Below are 17058 nucleotides of genomic sequence, written 5' to 3' on the forward strand. Positions count from 1 at the left end.
CGCCAGTTAGAATGGCAAAAATAGACAAGGCAAGAAACAACAATTGTTGGAGAGGATGTGGAGAAAGGGGATCCCTCCTACATTGTTGGTGGGAATGCAAGTTGGTACAGCCACTCTGGAAAACAGTGTGGAGGTCCCTTAAAAAGTTAAAAATTGAGCTACCCTATGATCCAGCCATTGCACTACTGGGTATTTACCCCAAAGATACAGACGTAGTGAAGAGAAGGGCCATATGCACCCCAATGTTCATAGCAGCAATGTCCACAATAGCTAAATCGTGGAAGGAGCCGAGATGCCCTTCAACAGATGACTGGATTAAGAAGTTGTGGTCCATATATACAATGGAATATTACTCAGCTATCAGAAAGAACGAGCTCTCAACATTTGCTGCAACATGGACGGCACTGGAGGAGATAATGCTAAGTGAAATAAGTCAAGCAGAGAAAGACAACTATCATATGATTTCTCTCATCTATGGAACATAAGAACTAGGATGATCGGTAGGGGAAGAAAGGGATAAAGAAAGGGGGGGTAATCAGAAGGGGGAATGAAACATGAGAGACTATGGACTATGAGAAACAAACTGAGGACTTCAGAGGGGAGGGGGGTGGGGGAAGGGGATAGACCGGTGATGGGTAGTAAGGAGGGCACATATTGCATGGTGCACTGGGTGTTATACACAACTAATGAATCATCGAGCCTTACATCGGAAACCGGGGATGTACTGTATGGTGACTAACATAATATAATAAAAAATCATTAAAAAAAAAAAAAAAAAGATGTTCTGCCTCCCCCACTCTTGGTTACTCAGGAAATGGTTAATATCTTTGTTTCTTTAAACACACACCAAGTACCAAGAACTGTTTTGAAAGCTTTAGGAATAGTATATCATTTTTATCAAGATGGTCATGTCTGGCTTAGCCGGGCTCCCAGTTACTCTCTCCTTTTTGCTCCTGCCATTTGAACCACTGCTTTTTAGCAGAGGTTTGGAGACGAGGGGGTAAGCTGCTCCAACAGCACTGGTGACTCTTTGGGGGATGAGCGGCTTAAAACACCAAAGTAGGATGTAAATAGGAGCCACGAACGGAGGTAAGCTAGGCTTTCCCCATCTGAGTGCTCAGCAGGAGGTTCACTCAAGCTGAGGGCGACCCTCTCCTCTTTCCAAAACCTGTGAATGATCTGCTTTACAGGCAAACTTTGCAGACACCCAGTGTTGAAATGGAACACATGGAAGTGATGCCAATGACCAGGGGAACCGACAGCAGAGAGGACGACGCAGAAAACCACCCACATGACCTCGGACACTCCAGGGAGAGACTGAGGGCAGCAGAGGGTGGAGCGAAGGCGCCAACCCTGCCCTAGCTGAAGAGGACCTGGAAACGACTCAAGGAGTTGGGCGCCAGGAAAGAGCCCATCAGGATGATAAAACAGACGTCTTGGCATCATTTTATCGACGGCACCCAGCCAAGACACCTCCTAGGCTCTCCAGTCTCCGGATGGATGCTCGGCACCTGCCCTGCCCGGCCTCTTCCCCAGGTGTAGGGCTGACTTCCCCAGATCCCAGCAGTTGAAGCTTTCCTAGGTGTAGCTGAAGGCCTCAGCTTTCCTTTTATTTCGTTGTGACATTTATTTGGGATAGCTTAGCAGCTTGACCATTCCACCCCTCACCCTGACTTGCAGTTTACAGAGAAAAGAAGTACACCTGAGACTCTAAGACACTTACGAGTCTCCTGCTGGCTTAAGACATGTCTACAAGGATGACAACAGCGTTGCAGCTCCACAACGCTGTCCCTGTACTGAGGTACTATTCAGGCACTGAAAAGGAGCAAAGACGTACTGTGCCCACGAATCCATTTGATTTAAGGATTCACAAAGAAGGCAACTGAACTCAGTGACATTTTCCATGTATATGCATTTCTATTTATACTCCTGTCTATAATATCTACATATTTTATATAACTGTTATTTTGAGATTATGCCTTGTATAAACAAAATGTCTATTTTCAATACAAAAAAAATGCACTGAAAGAATCACTGAGAAGAAATGCACCACAAATAAAAAAGAGGAGAAAGAGCGGGAATGCAGAGTCCCAATGGTTGAGCTTCGCTTTTCTTTCTAAAAGGAGAAAAGAAACCTTGCCTAAAGCTGGATTAGATCACAGTTTTGGAGAATCACTGATAAGATTTCCATGTGCGAAGTAACAAGTGGCAGGTTACGGCCCAGGTGTGCCTGACACACACACTCTTTCCCCGCATTGTTCTCCTTTTTTAAAAATAACATGTATTTATAAAATCAGGGGCCTCATCCCACCTCCTCATTTTATAGATGAGAAAACTGAGGTCTATAGAAGTTGACTTGCCCAAGGTCACATGGCTCGATTAATGCTGGGTTGGACAACATTTAGGAAGGGCGATGGGGTAGGAAAGGAGCAGCCCCAACTAGAACCCAGCCTTCGACTGCCTCGCGCACAGGCGGGGTAGTCAGGCTGCCATCACAAGCATTTGGAAAGTGGGACACGGGCTCAGTAACCATCCACAGCAGCTCGCCAAGGGCCGTTCCCGACTAAATTCTTCCCATCGTCAATTTAGATGGTTTCATCAAAAGCGAAGGAAGGGTAGGAATTTCCAGTGGCTGGTGTTAGGATTTTAGAGCCATGCCACTGTCACTCCCAGCAATTCTCTATTCCCAACGAGAGGAAACTCATGGCTAAGGCAGGAGCAGAGCCATTGTGTTTGCTGGGCTTAATCACTTGATTATCCTGAACCTGCCTGATTATCTAAATGTTTTGCTTCTCTCTTCAGCTGTTTGCCCCTGCTTTTCTAGAGTTTACCACTAACTGGACCCTTTTTGTTCTTTTTAAGTTTTAAGAGTTTGACCTTTGTGATTTCAAAAACTAATTTGACAGAAGACACACCTCGGCACAAAAAACTTGGCAGCCATTCATTAGAACCAGAATTTTGAAAGGTTTCTACTGGGTGTAAAAGTGTTACGTCATGGGGCTACTTCACAGATCTGCGGTTCCATTTGACCATCATCTTTGCAAAACTAGTATGATGACCTCGGGAGGCCCGTTTCGGAGCTGTAGAATCACCTGCCTCCGGTCCATCACAGATTAAGTCTGTGATCCATCAGGCACTAACGGAGTTCAAGCTGGGTAAATCACATGACAAAAATTAGATCTAGGAAAGTAATCTAGACCCGGAAGCAAGCAGGGTGGGGTGGAGTTGAGGTCTGGAAGGACAGAGGCTGGTGGGGTGGGGGTGGATAAATAAACCAGGTGCTTGTTTTAAAGAAGCAAAGAGGTAAAACGAATTCTCTTACTAGGTGGTGCGGTCCTGGGGACGTGTCTAAGTAACCTCTATGATGCCAAGACACACCACAGCCCCAGAATTTACCCACTGAGCAGTGACGAACATCTTGAAATTAAGAACTATTTTCATCTTTGAATTTTCAGGGACTGATGCGGTGCCCTGAAGGTGATTAAGACACTCTGCATAAATAAACTAAAAGATTCTTAACTGGAGTACAGCACATTTTCCTGACACCTGGTACACAGCCTGTTCTCGGGCACAGCTCTAAAGGGGGTGATGTCTGGGGGCACTGAGCCACTTGTCTTTCTGTACCCGGTCTCCCCATCCTGCCTTGACAGTTCCAAGCACTGCCTCGCATTCTATCCCCATTTGACATGAAAATAGTACCTGCTGATGCTCAGAGGGTTTGGTTGGGGAGGACACGTCGGACCCAGAAGCGAGGAGGAGTGAGCGGAGAGCAATGACAAGCTACAGTGGAACGGTGGGTGTGAGTTCCACCGGCAAGTGAGCAGTATGAGGGGTGTGAGGCGCACCTCTTCTGCTGCATCACGACCCTTTCCTATCCCTCCCACCTCGCCCCTATCAGGAGGCTGCAGGCCAGAGTTCTCCGGAATCACCATCTCCCCCTACCCTGCCCAAAAGCCTCTGATTCCTGCAACCTGGGAGGGGTCCTGCCGATTGAGCTGGTATGATGCTTCTTGCTCTAGTTATCTGTCGCTGTGAAACCCACCAGGGAAAACAGCAGCTTGAAACCACCACTGTTTGTGATCTCTGGGGGCCAGCTGGGCTCAGCCAGCCCGCTGCGCTCGATGTGGCAGCAACGAGGCGTACCACTCGGCTGCATTCAGCGCGGCTGGGCATGGGCTTGTCGGGCACCCTAGCATGCCGCTGAGCGAGCCTGGGCTTCCTGGCAGCATGGCGGCCTTGGGGGAGTCAGAAGAAACCATCAGGCCCCTTAAAGGCTAGGGTAGAGCCTGCCACATGTCACTTCTGTTGCATTTTATTGGTCAAAGCGAGTCAGCAGGCAGCCAGATTTAAGGGGAGGGGGAAGAACAGAAGGAATCAATGGAAACTATCTTTGGAGACTATCTCCCACAATACTTTTCGGGGCCATCAGAGAAATGCAATTTGTCTTTCAATCTTTAGCGCTCAGTAAATGCCAATAAATCCCTGATGCCTGAATGAACCAAATGATCTGGGGTACCTGCGGGGTACTGAGAAGAGTCCATCTGTTTATTTTTTTTAGCTTTTGAAAGTCCTTCAACTGGTAAGCCTTAGCCCACATCTGTCAGCTGGCTGCGAATCTACATGGTTCACATTGTTTTCTCCTCTTTCATTTCCTGTCATCCACAACATTTGCCATGAAGAAAACTAGTTACTCTTCATCTTTTTTGTCTTGCTTTTTTCCTTGACCGGTAAGTAAGGCTTTTATTTTCTTCTTTTTAAACCTTCTTCTAGACATTAGGAAGAGCACAGGGACCAAAGAGACACATTTAAGGGTCCCTCCATGTTTCTAACTGTCCCATCCATTTTCTTCATCAAGGAAGGACCTTTTACTATTAGCCTCAGACTATCAAGAATGTAATGGAGAATCTTGAGTTTGTTTTCCCACAAGCCTATGCTCTTTGAAGGCCAGACCAGCTGGATTCAAAGAGTAGTAGCCCCAACACCTCACGCTGCCTGGGGTGTATCAGGAATTCGGTGTATGGCTGTTTTCCCAGAATTTGTAAATACACAACACTACATTTATATGAATTCTGGCTCATTCTTTTCTTTCCTAAGAGCCTGTAAATCCACTCATTCCACTTTTGTAATTCTTAGCTCTCCAGGATGTAGCACTCCTCCCATTTTGGGGACCCAAGATCGTGTTGGAGTGCCTTATTGCCCACTAACTTAGAGGGCAGATATCCCCTCTCCTGCTCCCACCACGGTGGGGCCCTGACCCGGGCCCATCAGATAACCCTCACCTAGTTAACCCTCAAAAGCTATGCTATGAATATGGAATGAAAGCACACAAGAGAATTAATACAGCGACACGCAGCAAAGCTTCAAGACCATCAAACAGTTGTCCTACTGTTTCTTGGCTCTGCAGATTTTGGCTTCGGTTCCTCTCTGTTTCCCAAACCGAATCCTCCAACTTCCCATGATTCTATGAGCCCCCAGCATTCTTTCAAAACATTTTCTTTTTCCTTAGAGCAGATGCACTTTTCGTTACTTGTCACTGAAAGTTCCTAACTGGTAGGGAATTTGGTGCTAGGAGAGCATATTGCAAACGAGAGAAGTAGGGAAATGGGGAATATCTGTGATTGGTTACCTGCCTTAGAGAGAGGTACAAAGTAGTGACAGTCCTGCTAATATTCTGAGATGGGAACGCAGCAGCCCACGGCATGCCATGAATTAATTCCCCGGAAGTTACCTGGAATGGCATGCCCACTGAAGGCCCAGCTTGGGGAGACTGCATCGCTGCCATCCTAAAAATACCATGGGTAAAGAAGGTCAGGGCCATAGAGGAGTGGCTACTATTAGTGGCAGTGAATAATTTAGAAAAGAGAGTAATAAGCTCGAATCCTTAAAGTCTCAATCCAAGCCACAGTTGGAAATCTTGAAACTTCCATAACCAGGCTGAATCTCATCCTTCAGACAGCAAGACCAAGAGGGCAGGAAACCCAAATTAAGAGTCTGAATCCTCCTGGCATTGAGTAACATTAGCTGAGTTTACAGGCCCACCAAGTTTCTTAGCTGAAAGGCAGGCACTGACTGGATAATACTGGAATGAAGATCCAGGGGAAAATGTGCAGGGTTCACAAGGATCCCCACTCCCCCATTCACCCCACCTTGTCCTCAGAAGCAGCCCCCAGTTTTGTGTGGTAACGCTGCTCCTTGCTTCAAGGTAATACTACTTTCTGGGCTGAGGAGTCATCTTGCAAGAAGAAGCCTGTTGTCCTAGGGACCCACCTCCCGACTCCTGGTCTGCAAGGGAAGAGACTCAGGCAGCTCCCACAAAAGCCATCCAGAACCTTGCTCCATGCTGCCTCCCTCACAGCACTTCCCTTTGCCTCCTAGGAACTGTCCTCCTGTCTTCTCACAGGTCAGGCACATTGTTATCAACTCATCTGTCAGTCCCGTGCCATCCCCTCCACTTCCAGTCTACCCTTCAAAAGGCAGCTTGATTTCTACCTTCTCTGGGGAGCCTTCATTAACTACTCAAATGTACAAAATCCTCTGCCTCTGAGCTCCTGTAACATCTGTTGTGCACCCTATAAACATGCTTACTACTACCTTTGTGCAGTGGAAGGAGCACAGGACTTAGGAGACCTGGGTGCCAAGCTTTCTTTCCACCTTGCTGGCCTCGTCAGCTTGGAAGAATCCCTTAGGTTACACACACTGACATTCTGTCTCTAAAGAGGAGATATCACATGTATTATCCTTCTCACCAAGGTGAGGAGCAAAAGGGATACTCGAAAGTGCTTTGTGACGGGCATGTGTCTCTCCTCTCTCTAGTCACTAGAGATGCTGCAGCTGAAGACCTAGGACTTATCCTTGAGGCGCTTACTGCCTGGCCAAAAAATAAAGACCAGTGAAACAAAGCAAAACAAAGAGCTCACACCACAAGTTTAGTCCATACAAATGCCACAGGAGTCGTGAACATAGTAATGTTGCACAAGTTTGGGAAAGGAAGAAATCACTAAGAGGCCTGGATGTTTGAGGACACTTTTTCGATGTGATGGGACTGGTGATGAAGGATGGGCGAGAGCAAAGTAAATAGGAACAGGCAGGGAGAATTCTACAAGGGGCAATGACAGAGGCGAGGACACAGACAGGAAAGAGAAAGGCAGATGGCAGGCTGGGAGGGGGGCTCCAGCACGATCCCTCGGTAACTACATGTCAAATAAACCCAAATAAAGGAGACTTCAAGAGAAAGGCCTTGCAGGGACTGGATCTAGGGTCCTCCCCCGCATTCCTGGCTCTACCCAACAGCCCCTTTCCGGTAGATACCGTCACCACGAACTGAGATGGTTACCTTCCCAGGGCTATTTCTTCAGTCCTCTGGGCAGAGGGCCAAAAGCATAAAGTATAAAATAAGTGTGTTATCTTCAAAATCCCCTTTGAGAGAAAGGTGATCTAGAAGGCACGCAAGTTGCTCTGAGCCCCAGGGACCCAGGGCCACCTGGCTGCGTGTCGTTGCTCACTCGTCAACATGCTCCGAGAAAGCTTCATTTCCAGAAGCACCTTGGGTGATATCCAGCGGGGGGAGCTTAGAAAGAACTCTAGTTGCCGCCCTGAGTCCCGACTAATTACAGCTGCCACGGTCTTGAATTAGGAGTCATGTCTGAAGAATGCCATGGCTAAGAACATCTGAGAGCCTTGTATGCACTCCGTTTCTAAGAAATATAGTTGTTTTTAATTTTTTGCAGAGTTGTAGTCCCAAGTGTTCCCATGGTGACAGTGCAAATACCGTGGGTTTGGAGATGGCCCGGGAGTTGGAGCTCGAGCTCTGACCGACGTGCCGCCGAGCACAGTGGCTTGGGCCCGCCGCTCTGAGCCCGTTCCACCACCTGCTTCTCCAGCTTTGCTGGGGCCACATGGAGTAAGGCCCATGAAGTCCTGAGTGTGTCTACCATGTAGGAGGCATTCCAAACGATGTTTATATGCTGGAGACTCGGCTACTGGCAGCTACCGAACCCTCCCCTTCCTTCTCAAACAAGTCCCAGTATTCAGGTATTTCTTCTCTTCCACGCAGCCATGCACATCAGAGGAAGCGGACAGCCCACTTTCCAGGAAAGGAAATCCTGATTATTTGAAGCCATGCCCTTGCCCGTGACTGGTTTAGGTGACCTAGTGGTCACCATGGAGGTATGAGGTCAGCTTGGGAAGCTCCTGGGAAAGGTGTCCTGGCTCCTAAGAGACACAGAAGACATGCTTCTCACTGCCACTGCTGCATCTGGATGCCCTGCCCAAAACTTCTGCAAACAGCCTGTCACAGGGAAGTCAGCCGGGGCAAAGGGCAGAGGCAGAAGAACCTGGCTTCTCCACAGCATGCCAAGGGGCTGATGTTGCCGCCCTATGGTCTGTCCTCTGCACACCTAGGTAAAATCGTAACATTTGCTGTTCAATGCCCTTTAGAGTTTTTGTTTTGGGTTACAGCCCAAAAAGTGAAACAAAATCCGATACTGAATTGGTAAGAGAAAATGGAGATACCCTAACAGACCCTAACATGGGAAACTGGGTGAGCAGAGGCAGTAAAACAGAGTGCAGGTAGTAAGGCCCCTACTACTTTAGGCTAGGAAGCCAGGGCCCCTCTATCATGTTGTTGTAAAGCAACAGACTAAAATGTTACCTGTTTTACTGGCGGTCCAGATTATGAAAACATACTGAGTTAAGTGATGACTTAAAAAGATCCAGAACCACTGAAATGGACATTTAAGAAAGGAAAACAAAACCGAGGTGCTGATATTGTGTTGGCTACTTCTTAGGTCTTCAGTAAGGCCCTTACAAGATGAGCTTCAGTTGAAAGTAGACCAGACGTCTCTTCTGCCTAAGGTGCAAGTTAGACTGATGTTCTGAGGGCAGCAAGAAGCCCCCGGAGGGTTTTAGGCAGGAGGCTGATGTAACTTCACCTTCGTTTTAAGATGCCCTGTGCTTCCGCGTGCAGAGTAGGAGACACGAGCAGGCAAAAGCGCAGAGCAACTGCGCAACGTGGCCACAGGCCAGGTGAGAGGGGAGCGCTGGTTCAAGAGGGAGGACAGTGGAGAGAAATGGATGGACTCAAGATTCATGAGAGGTCAGATCAAAAGGATTTGCACGTTGTTGCCCTTACTGATGTGGGGAAGGGCGCAGGGATGAACCAGCTGGGGCAGGGGAAGAAATCAAGAGCTGCATTTTGGAGGTTGGAGACATGGCTAAAACATTCAATGGAGTAAGCAAGCAGAGGCATTTAGGGTTGGAACTCCTCTCTCTCCATCTATCCTACCTCTTAGTCCAAACCACTAGGAATAGGAAATACATAACATCATCAGGAGGAATGTGAGGGACAGCACCACAGGGCTCACTTGGAGACTCCGTAATTAAGTAGCCCAGGGAGGAAGGGAGTCCCTCCAAATGTTCTGAAACCCCCCCACAGCCTAAGCGGAAGGCCTTTATTGAAAGAGACCTCAGAAAAGGGGTACATGAGGTCTTCATGTGTCTGGGGAAGGGTCTGGAGGGACTCTTGGCCTGCCTCATTTGGGGCCAGCTTTACTGCACCCATTCATTGGCAATGCAAAGCAGTCAGCTTCCAGTCCTCCAGTGTACCCCACATTCCTCAAAACTGGCGGTGCAGGAGGACTGGGAAGAACTGGTGGCAAAGACCAGCCTGGAGGAAAAGCATTAGACCGCAAGTGGCCTGACCTCAAGGGGCATCTAAGTCCCTTTCCAATCCAGGTGGTTGACCCCAAAGCAGACCCGGCCCCACGGCAGGAGCAGAGTATGGCCTGCCATACATGCCTGGAGACTGGGCTTTCCAGGCAGAGGGAGTTCCTCCCGGGCCCTTGTACTTGTGTGCTCATCAGGGCTTAGTAAACTGTGTGTGAATCTAACCGTTGGCCTTCTCTGCTCCCTTGCCCAGGCAGCAGGATGGAAAAGTACGCATCGGCTACAAGCATGGTATTGAGGTCGAGCCGGTGCTGTCCGCTTCCACGCATGCCTGCCACATCAGCCTCAAACTTTCCACACTCTCTTGGTGACCCCAACGGTGACTTCACTGAAAACATGATAAAATGACTGAGAGCTACTGAAACTTCCTCCTTAGCCATTTATAGGGGCTTTCCTTTCTATCTCAGATCCCAGCCCTCCCCGCCACCCCCCACCAGCTGCCTCTCGTCCCTGTCCTCCATCAGTCCCTCTGCTATTTCCCACTCAACAAATAGGCATGCTCACGTTCCTTGCACTTTAAAGACGACCTCCCCTCCCCGATGCCAAGTCACCCCCCATCCACCGTCTTCCCTATTCCCAGGCTCACTTGAGACTTCTACTTCCCACTCCTATTCTAAAGGTCTGTCATACAGGCAGAGTTCATGCCAATCATATGAGAGGCCTTACCGGAAAGGCACCCTGCCTCTCTATCTCCCCCGCCAGGAGTAAACTGTCCGAAAATCTTTGAGTTGATTTTTTGGTGTGTATCCTGTATCTCTAGATAAGCTCCTATTGACATCTACTTCCATTTCTCCTTTCCAGGCATGGTAGCCAACTTCCTACTGTGGAAGCCGAAGGTCAAACACACCCTCCCCTTCTGAACCCACGTTTCCCTTCCTCGGACACACATGCTGACGTTAGGAAGTCTATGAAAACACACCTATGCGCAACTGGGCGAGGTAGTAAGCTACCTGTTCCTTCTTCTCATCTACACAACCTGTTGCTTTAATTATTAGAGGATTAATAATGTTCTTGTTTCCCTGCCCCATTCGCTTAGTTTTCTGGGTGCTTATCACCAACTGCAGCCTGAACACTCTGCCTGTTGCTGTAAGTACCCTCCCAAGGTGCTGAGGAACACGCGGGATGCCCTCCACGCCCTTCTGCGTCGGATAGCTTCTTTCTTACAGGAGAGCCCTCCTCCTCCTCGCTTTGCTCTTGACTTGATGTAACTCACTCCTCCCGTAGCTTCTTAGTAGATAGAATGTTGGTGTCCAAGTGCCTTTATCCTATTGCTCATGTGGTTTGGTTTAGAATTCTAAGTTGGAAATCATTTCCCCTCACGTAGAGCTCCACGGTGCTATTGCTGTGGAATTTGAAGACATTTGATTTGCAGATGACTTTTTCTCTTTCTGAGAGCTTGGAGGATCCTTGTCCCTGATGTTTCTAAAGTTTCACCATAACAAACTCACTACAGGTCTGTTTTCATCCATTTGGCTGAGCGTGTAAATCCGGAAACTCATATATTTGGCTGTGGTAATTTTGATAATTTTTTTTTTAATTTCCCAATCTCCATCTTTTTCCTCCTGAAACTTTTATTATTCAGACACTCAACTGCTTAAATTGGTTCTGACTACATATTTCCTTTTCTTCAATCTTTGTTTTTGCTCTACTATCTGGATATTTTCTCAAACTATCTTTCCCAACAATTCTATAGGGTTTTTTTTCATACTTTTATGTCTAAATATTCATATATGTCTGTATATATATATTTTATCCTGTTATTTCATGGATGAACGGTCTTCTCTTATTCTCTGAATATGCTTAAGAAAGTTAGATGGTTTCTTTTCCCTGCATGAACTGTTTCCTCCAAGTTAATTGTTTGTTTGATATCCAACCTTTATCTTGAAATTTCTTTTCAGATGTTTGGCAATCTTTGGTTTATTACTATGTAAGTGTGGGGCACTAAAAATGTGTTTGAAGATCCAAGGACTTGGGTGGAGTTTGAAGATTGTGAACTCCTGGCACTGAGTAATCTGGTTGGCCAATTTCCTCAGGAAGCCCTGATGTCACTGATGTCGGTGTTTCTACTAAAGTGGGTTATATTCTCCAGCGAAGGAACTGGCCACCTCCCACGGAGAGTATGTGTGCCGGCATGTGCAGGCTTTTGTGTTTGTGTATAAACATCGTATGTTGAAATTCTAACCCCCAAGGGGATGGTATTAGAAGCTGGGGCCTTTGGGAGGTCATTAGGTCATGATCATGGAGCCTTCATGAATGGGATTAGTGTCATAAGGCAGACCCCAGAGAACTCCCTTGCCGCTCCCACCGTATGAAGGCACAGCAAGAAGATATCCGTCTATGAACCAAAAAGCAGGATCTCATCAAACACCAAAAAGCTGACACCTTGATCTTGGACCTCCAGCCTCCAGAACTCTGAGGAATATATGTCTGTTGTTGATGCGCCACCCAGGCTGTGGCCTCCTGTTATAGCAGCCCAAGCATAGTAAGCAACGGCCTTGTTTTCACTATGGCCCTGTCCTCAGCTATGCCGAGTCTCTTATGTGCCATGGTCCACTCCAGAGACTAAACCTCTGGTCTTCTGCTATGGTTGAGCATGAAAAGCTGCCCAGAAATCTGAGGATTTAAATGACTTTTATTTCTTTTTCCTTTCCTTTTTTTAAAGTAGGCTCTATGCCCAGAGTGGAGCCCAACACAGGGCTCAAACTCACAACCCTGAGATCAAGACCTGAGCTGAGTTCAAGGGTCAGGCGTTTAACCAACTGAGCCACCCAGGTGCCCCTTAACTGGCTTTTAAATAAGCTTGTATTTTTTTTTAAAGATTTTTTATTTATTTGAGAGAGCGAGAAAGCACGCACATGAGCAGGGAGGAGGGGCAGAGGGAGAGGGAGAAGCAGGCTCCCTGCTAAGCAGGGACTCGATCCCAGGACCCTGGGATCATGAGCCAAAGGCAGATGCTTAACAAACTGAGCTTCCAAGGAACCCTTAAATAAACTTGTAAATAAACTTTTCTACCAATCTTCCTGGTTTTTGCTCCACCTTTAAACCCTCCTTCCAGAAGAACCTAGTGCCATCAATCCCCACATCTTTTGAAAGTTCTTGGGCTTAGGACTCAGTTTACTCAGTGAACTAAGTCAGTTACCACTCACTTACCTGCTTTCCAATTTCCAAAATTTTATAACTATTACCTCTTTTTTGTTTTCTTTGCCCTTGTAGGTTTATGCATTTAAAAAAAAAATCCTTTTATTTCCACTTAGTATGGTTTCAGAAAACATGTTTAGTCCACCAAATCACCTGGAGTCCCCCACCCACATCCCACGCCCACTGGCTTCTAGCCTCCCTGAAACTGACCAAGCTAATGCCGCCACTGATTTCGGACGGTCAGTCAGACAAACACCTCCCCACCTTCACTTGACTCAGGTGCTGATCACTACTTCTGTGTGAGCTCCTTCCTATCTTAAACTCAGTAGCAACTCTAACTCCTGGAATCAGTTATCACTCCCTTCACAGAATCCTCTTCCTTTCTTTACCCCAAGCCTGGTGTTCTTGGGGCTTCTTACACCTCTGCTCTTTTCACTCTTGGCATTCTGCTGGAATAAGCACAAGACCGTTAAACTGAACTACCTTAACTGCCACTTACATACTCACAACCTAAAATCTCCACTTCCAGCCCAAAGCAATCTGCTGAAGTATAGATCCGTTTCCCCAATAGCCTCCTGGACAAATCTACCTGGAATTCTCGTAAGCGTTCCAAATTCAACATGCCAATAACCAAAGTCGTCACTGTGTTCACAAACCTATTAAATCTCCCATGTTCTGCTCAATGGAGAGGGCCCTCATCTACCCTGCAAAAAGCCAGACGACGGGAGGTCCCGCTCAGACCCTGAGGCTGACAAGCCAGATGCCCCTAGGCCCCTCTGAGACCCTGTGGCCCACAAGCCAGACGCCCATAGGCCCCCGAGACCCTGTGGCCCATAAGCCAGACGCCTGTAGGCTCCCCTGAGACCCTGTGGCCCACAAGCCAGATGACCAGAAGGAAGTCCCCCTGAGACCCTGTGACCCACAAGCCAGACGCCTGTAGGCCCCCCTGAGACCCTGTGGCCCACAAGCCAGACGCCCATAGGCCCCCCTGAGACCCTGTGGCCCACAAGCCAGACGCCCGTAGGCCCCCCTGAGACCCTGTGGCCCACAAGCCAGATGACCGGAAGGAAGTCCTACCGAGACCCTGTGGCCCACAAGCCAGACGACCGGAAGTCCCGCTGAGACCCTGTGGCCCATAAGTTAGACAACCAGACGTACCACTGAGAAACTGTCACAACCCATCCTCATGTCAGACTCTCAAGGTCTTATTGATTCTACCTTAACATCAAGAACAGGAGTTCTCAAAATTTAATGTGCAACAGCATCACTGTGGGGCTTGTTAAATACCAACAACTGGGCCTCAATGGCACAGTTCGCAATCCAGACCGAGAATCTGTATTTCTAACAAGTTTCCAGGTGATGACGACGCTGCTCATCTGAGGACCACACTTTGAGAACCACTCCTCTAGTCGCCAGCCCTTCTCACCGGTCCATTCCAGTTCCCTTAGTCCAGCAACACATCCCCTGTGCTGAGATTATAACATCTCATCTGCCTGACCTTTGTAAAACGTCCTCCAATCTACAACTGGCATGCTCTTCCTAAAAAGACAATCTGAGGTCTTAAAATTTTCAATGATTCCTCAGAATTTTTCCAAATCACACCCGGACTCCCTGGCCTGCTGTTCAAGGCCCTGGATGGCCGGCCTGGCCCCCCGCAAGCCTGCTACTGCCATGCACGCACTAGACTGCAGCCACACAGACCTCTCTTCTTCACCCAAGCATGTCCCACAGCCTCACACCTTCAAGGGCTGCACTTCCAGCTGCTGGCGTGCTGTGATATTTTAAAGTATCTACCAACGAATATGACAGGTTGCCCCAATACCATCACCTTATTATCTTCTTAAAAATCTAAAATCTGATAAAGGTCTTGAGAATAATTATGTGAAGGACCAAACTAAGACGTGGTCTAGGATATGCTGTAGTATTGTAACACTTATATTGCAAGAATAATTTTTACTTTATTTCAAATACCTTCTACACATAACAGCATTCATGTTTATATGGGCAACTGCATCAGAATCTCTACACACGATAAAATCAAAGATGGAGACAATCAGAAGCGCTTTCTTTAAAACGAAAAACTAGAGCTGGCTATCAACAGATTGAAGATTCTTAAAAGATCTCCTCTATCAAATAAGAGAAATTAATAAAAAATTAATGAGCCAAAGAAAAATATTCGGAACTAGCTTATTTAACTATTTTTCTTATTTTCCCCCCAGTTATTGTGGGTTCAAAAAAAAAAAAAAAAAAGACTACAAAAACTCTTGCACAAAAAAACCATTCACAACTAAATAAAATTGTGAAAGCCTCTTAAAGACTCCACTTTTAAAAATTAATGGATTTTCATTTTCATGTAGTGTTTTATGTTTTTGAGTAATGCATTTATTTTTCGCATCTATTAAAATGACAATGGATATTTTTAACACTTATTTTTTTAATTTATATTTTTACTGGTATGTAAAAATTGTTCTTCTATTTGAAACACACCAAATATTTAGTTTCACTAATTTTTTAAAAATTCTTAACACTTGAGAGGCACCTGGGTGACACAGTCGCTTGAGTGTCTGACTCCTGATTTCGGCTCAGCCCATGATCTCAAGGTTGTGAGATCGAGCCCCTTATCGGGGCTCCATGCTCAGCAGGGAGTCTGCTTGAGATTCTCTCCCCCTTTCCCTCTGCCTGCTCCACCCCACGCTCACGCACGCTCTCAAAAACAACTTAACCTTGAAAAATGAAATACCAGTATTAATATTCCTAGATTCTGTTGTTTTTTTAAAACTAGTACAAAAATGCTACTCCTGACATTTTGCTCTGGCAGTGCCATTACCGCACACATCCTTCTTGTCCTTCCTGCTGTTCCCTCCTCCTAGAAAATTTTCCCACTCAAACACCAGCTACCTGCCTGTCCTGTTGGTAAACGCAGCTGCAGCATCACTCCCATCGGGCAGCACTCCGACCTCCCCTGTGGATAAGGATGCCCACCCATGCCCCAGGACCCATGCAGCCCTCCCCCCACACCCGGTTCACTCCAACTACAATCGCACTAGTGGCTGCAGTCTCTGGGAGCCGGAGACCACACTGGGATTCCGTATGCCCGCGTTCACAGCACCTGCCACACAACAGGTGCTCGATGACGGTTCAGTGAGTTAACGACTTCTCCAACAATATGTGGCTTCCTCTGGTTGGCACAACTTGATTTCCAGAAAACACGTGAATGAACCCTTGCTTACTACCCCTCCCCCAATCCTTCTTTTTAAGGACAGTGAAAATTGTGACCAACCCAAATTCAAATTCCTTTCACTTGCTCTTTTATTCTGAGTCATCCATTAAGCATTAATTAAGGTGAGGCCAGGAATCCTGGCCAAGTGGATGAAACAGCCCCATCCCACGGCCGTGAAAGTTTCCCACCTCTGCCTTCAGGTCCCGTTCTGTGACCGCTCCTCGATATACAAACATTAACTTGGCATTCGCCCCATCCGACAGCACGCTTGCTTTACTCACCGGCCCGCACTCTAAGCTCCACCAGGCTGATGGCGGAGGCTAAGGGGAGGCTGTGACAACGGAAGCTACGAGGCCTGCTCCTGGACGCCGCTTGGTGGGCTCAGAGACTAGATGTGGTGAGCTCTTTGGGCAATGCCGTGCCAACTCCCCCACCTGTCATCTGCATCCCTGAAGTGCTGTATGGCAAAAACGTAAAAATACCAGATCCATGTACATCTAGACGATGTGAGTTTTGTCATCGGTCTCTGTAAGAATAGCTTTATTATATCCACCCAGCATCCCCAGGCAGTGAACCAGGTACCAATCTCCCATCGCTCCCTAGGCCCCTCTCCCCACCCCCACAGCGGCCAGACAACTGCACATCTCTGTCAGGTATTTCGGATTCTCAGTTCTACCGGAGGGAAACACGAGAGGCCTGGCTATTGTCACTCTGTACTTGTCTTTTCATGTATTATGTTGCTCCCGTTTAAACCGTGAACCCCATGTAATGACAAAGGCACACACTATGTCTCATACATGTGTGAATCCCCGTGGCACAAAAATCTCTTGTGTTTTGATCTGCCAATGATCGCCAGACATGAAGTCTCATTCTCTGCTTGGTGCATCATGTGAGCAGTGACACAGATGTTGTAAAGAGTGAGCGGGAAAAAGAGAAAGTTGGAGAAAGCTCAAAAACCACAGGGCTGAGGCCAGGTG

At 47.3% G+C, this 17058-nt stretch overlaps 1 protein-coding gene across 6 annotated transcripts in view; it reads left to right on the forward strand.

Annotated features, from left to right (window-relative positions):
- Positions 1–11397, forward strand: part of IL15RA (interleukin 15 receptor subunit alpha) — a 59837-nt gene extending 48440 nt beyond the window's left edge. For 2 of the 6 annotated variants that reach the window (XM_087857751.1, XM_087857753.1), the window contains one exon: positions 8054–11397. In XM_087857751.1, the coding sequence (XP_087713877.1) occupies positions 8054–8134 (81 nt within the window). In that variant the 3' untranslated portion in view covers positions 8135–11397. Of the gene's footprint in view, positions 1–1190; positions 4926–8053 lie in introns of those variants that run through there. The other 4 variants (XM_087857755.1, XM_087857752.1, XM_045812878.2 and 1 more) reach the window with 4 other exon arrangements.
- The last annotated feature ends 5661 nt before the right edge of the window (positions 11398–17058 follow it).

Source organism: Ursus americanus, chromosome 31, assembly GCF_024610735.1.
Source record: "Ursus americanus isolate L20-20 chromosome 31, mUrsAme1.1.p, whole genome shotgun sequence".
NCBI classification, from domain to species: domain Eukaryota; kingdom Metazoa; phylum Chordata; class Mammalia; order Carnivora; family Ursidae; genus Ursus; species Ursus americanus.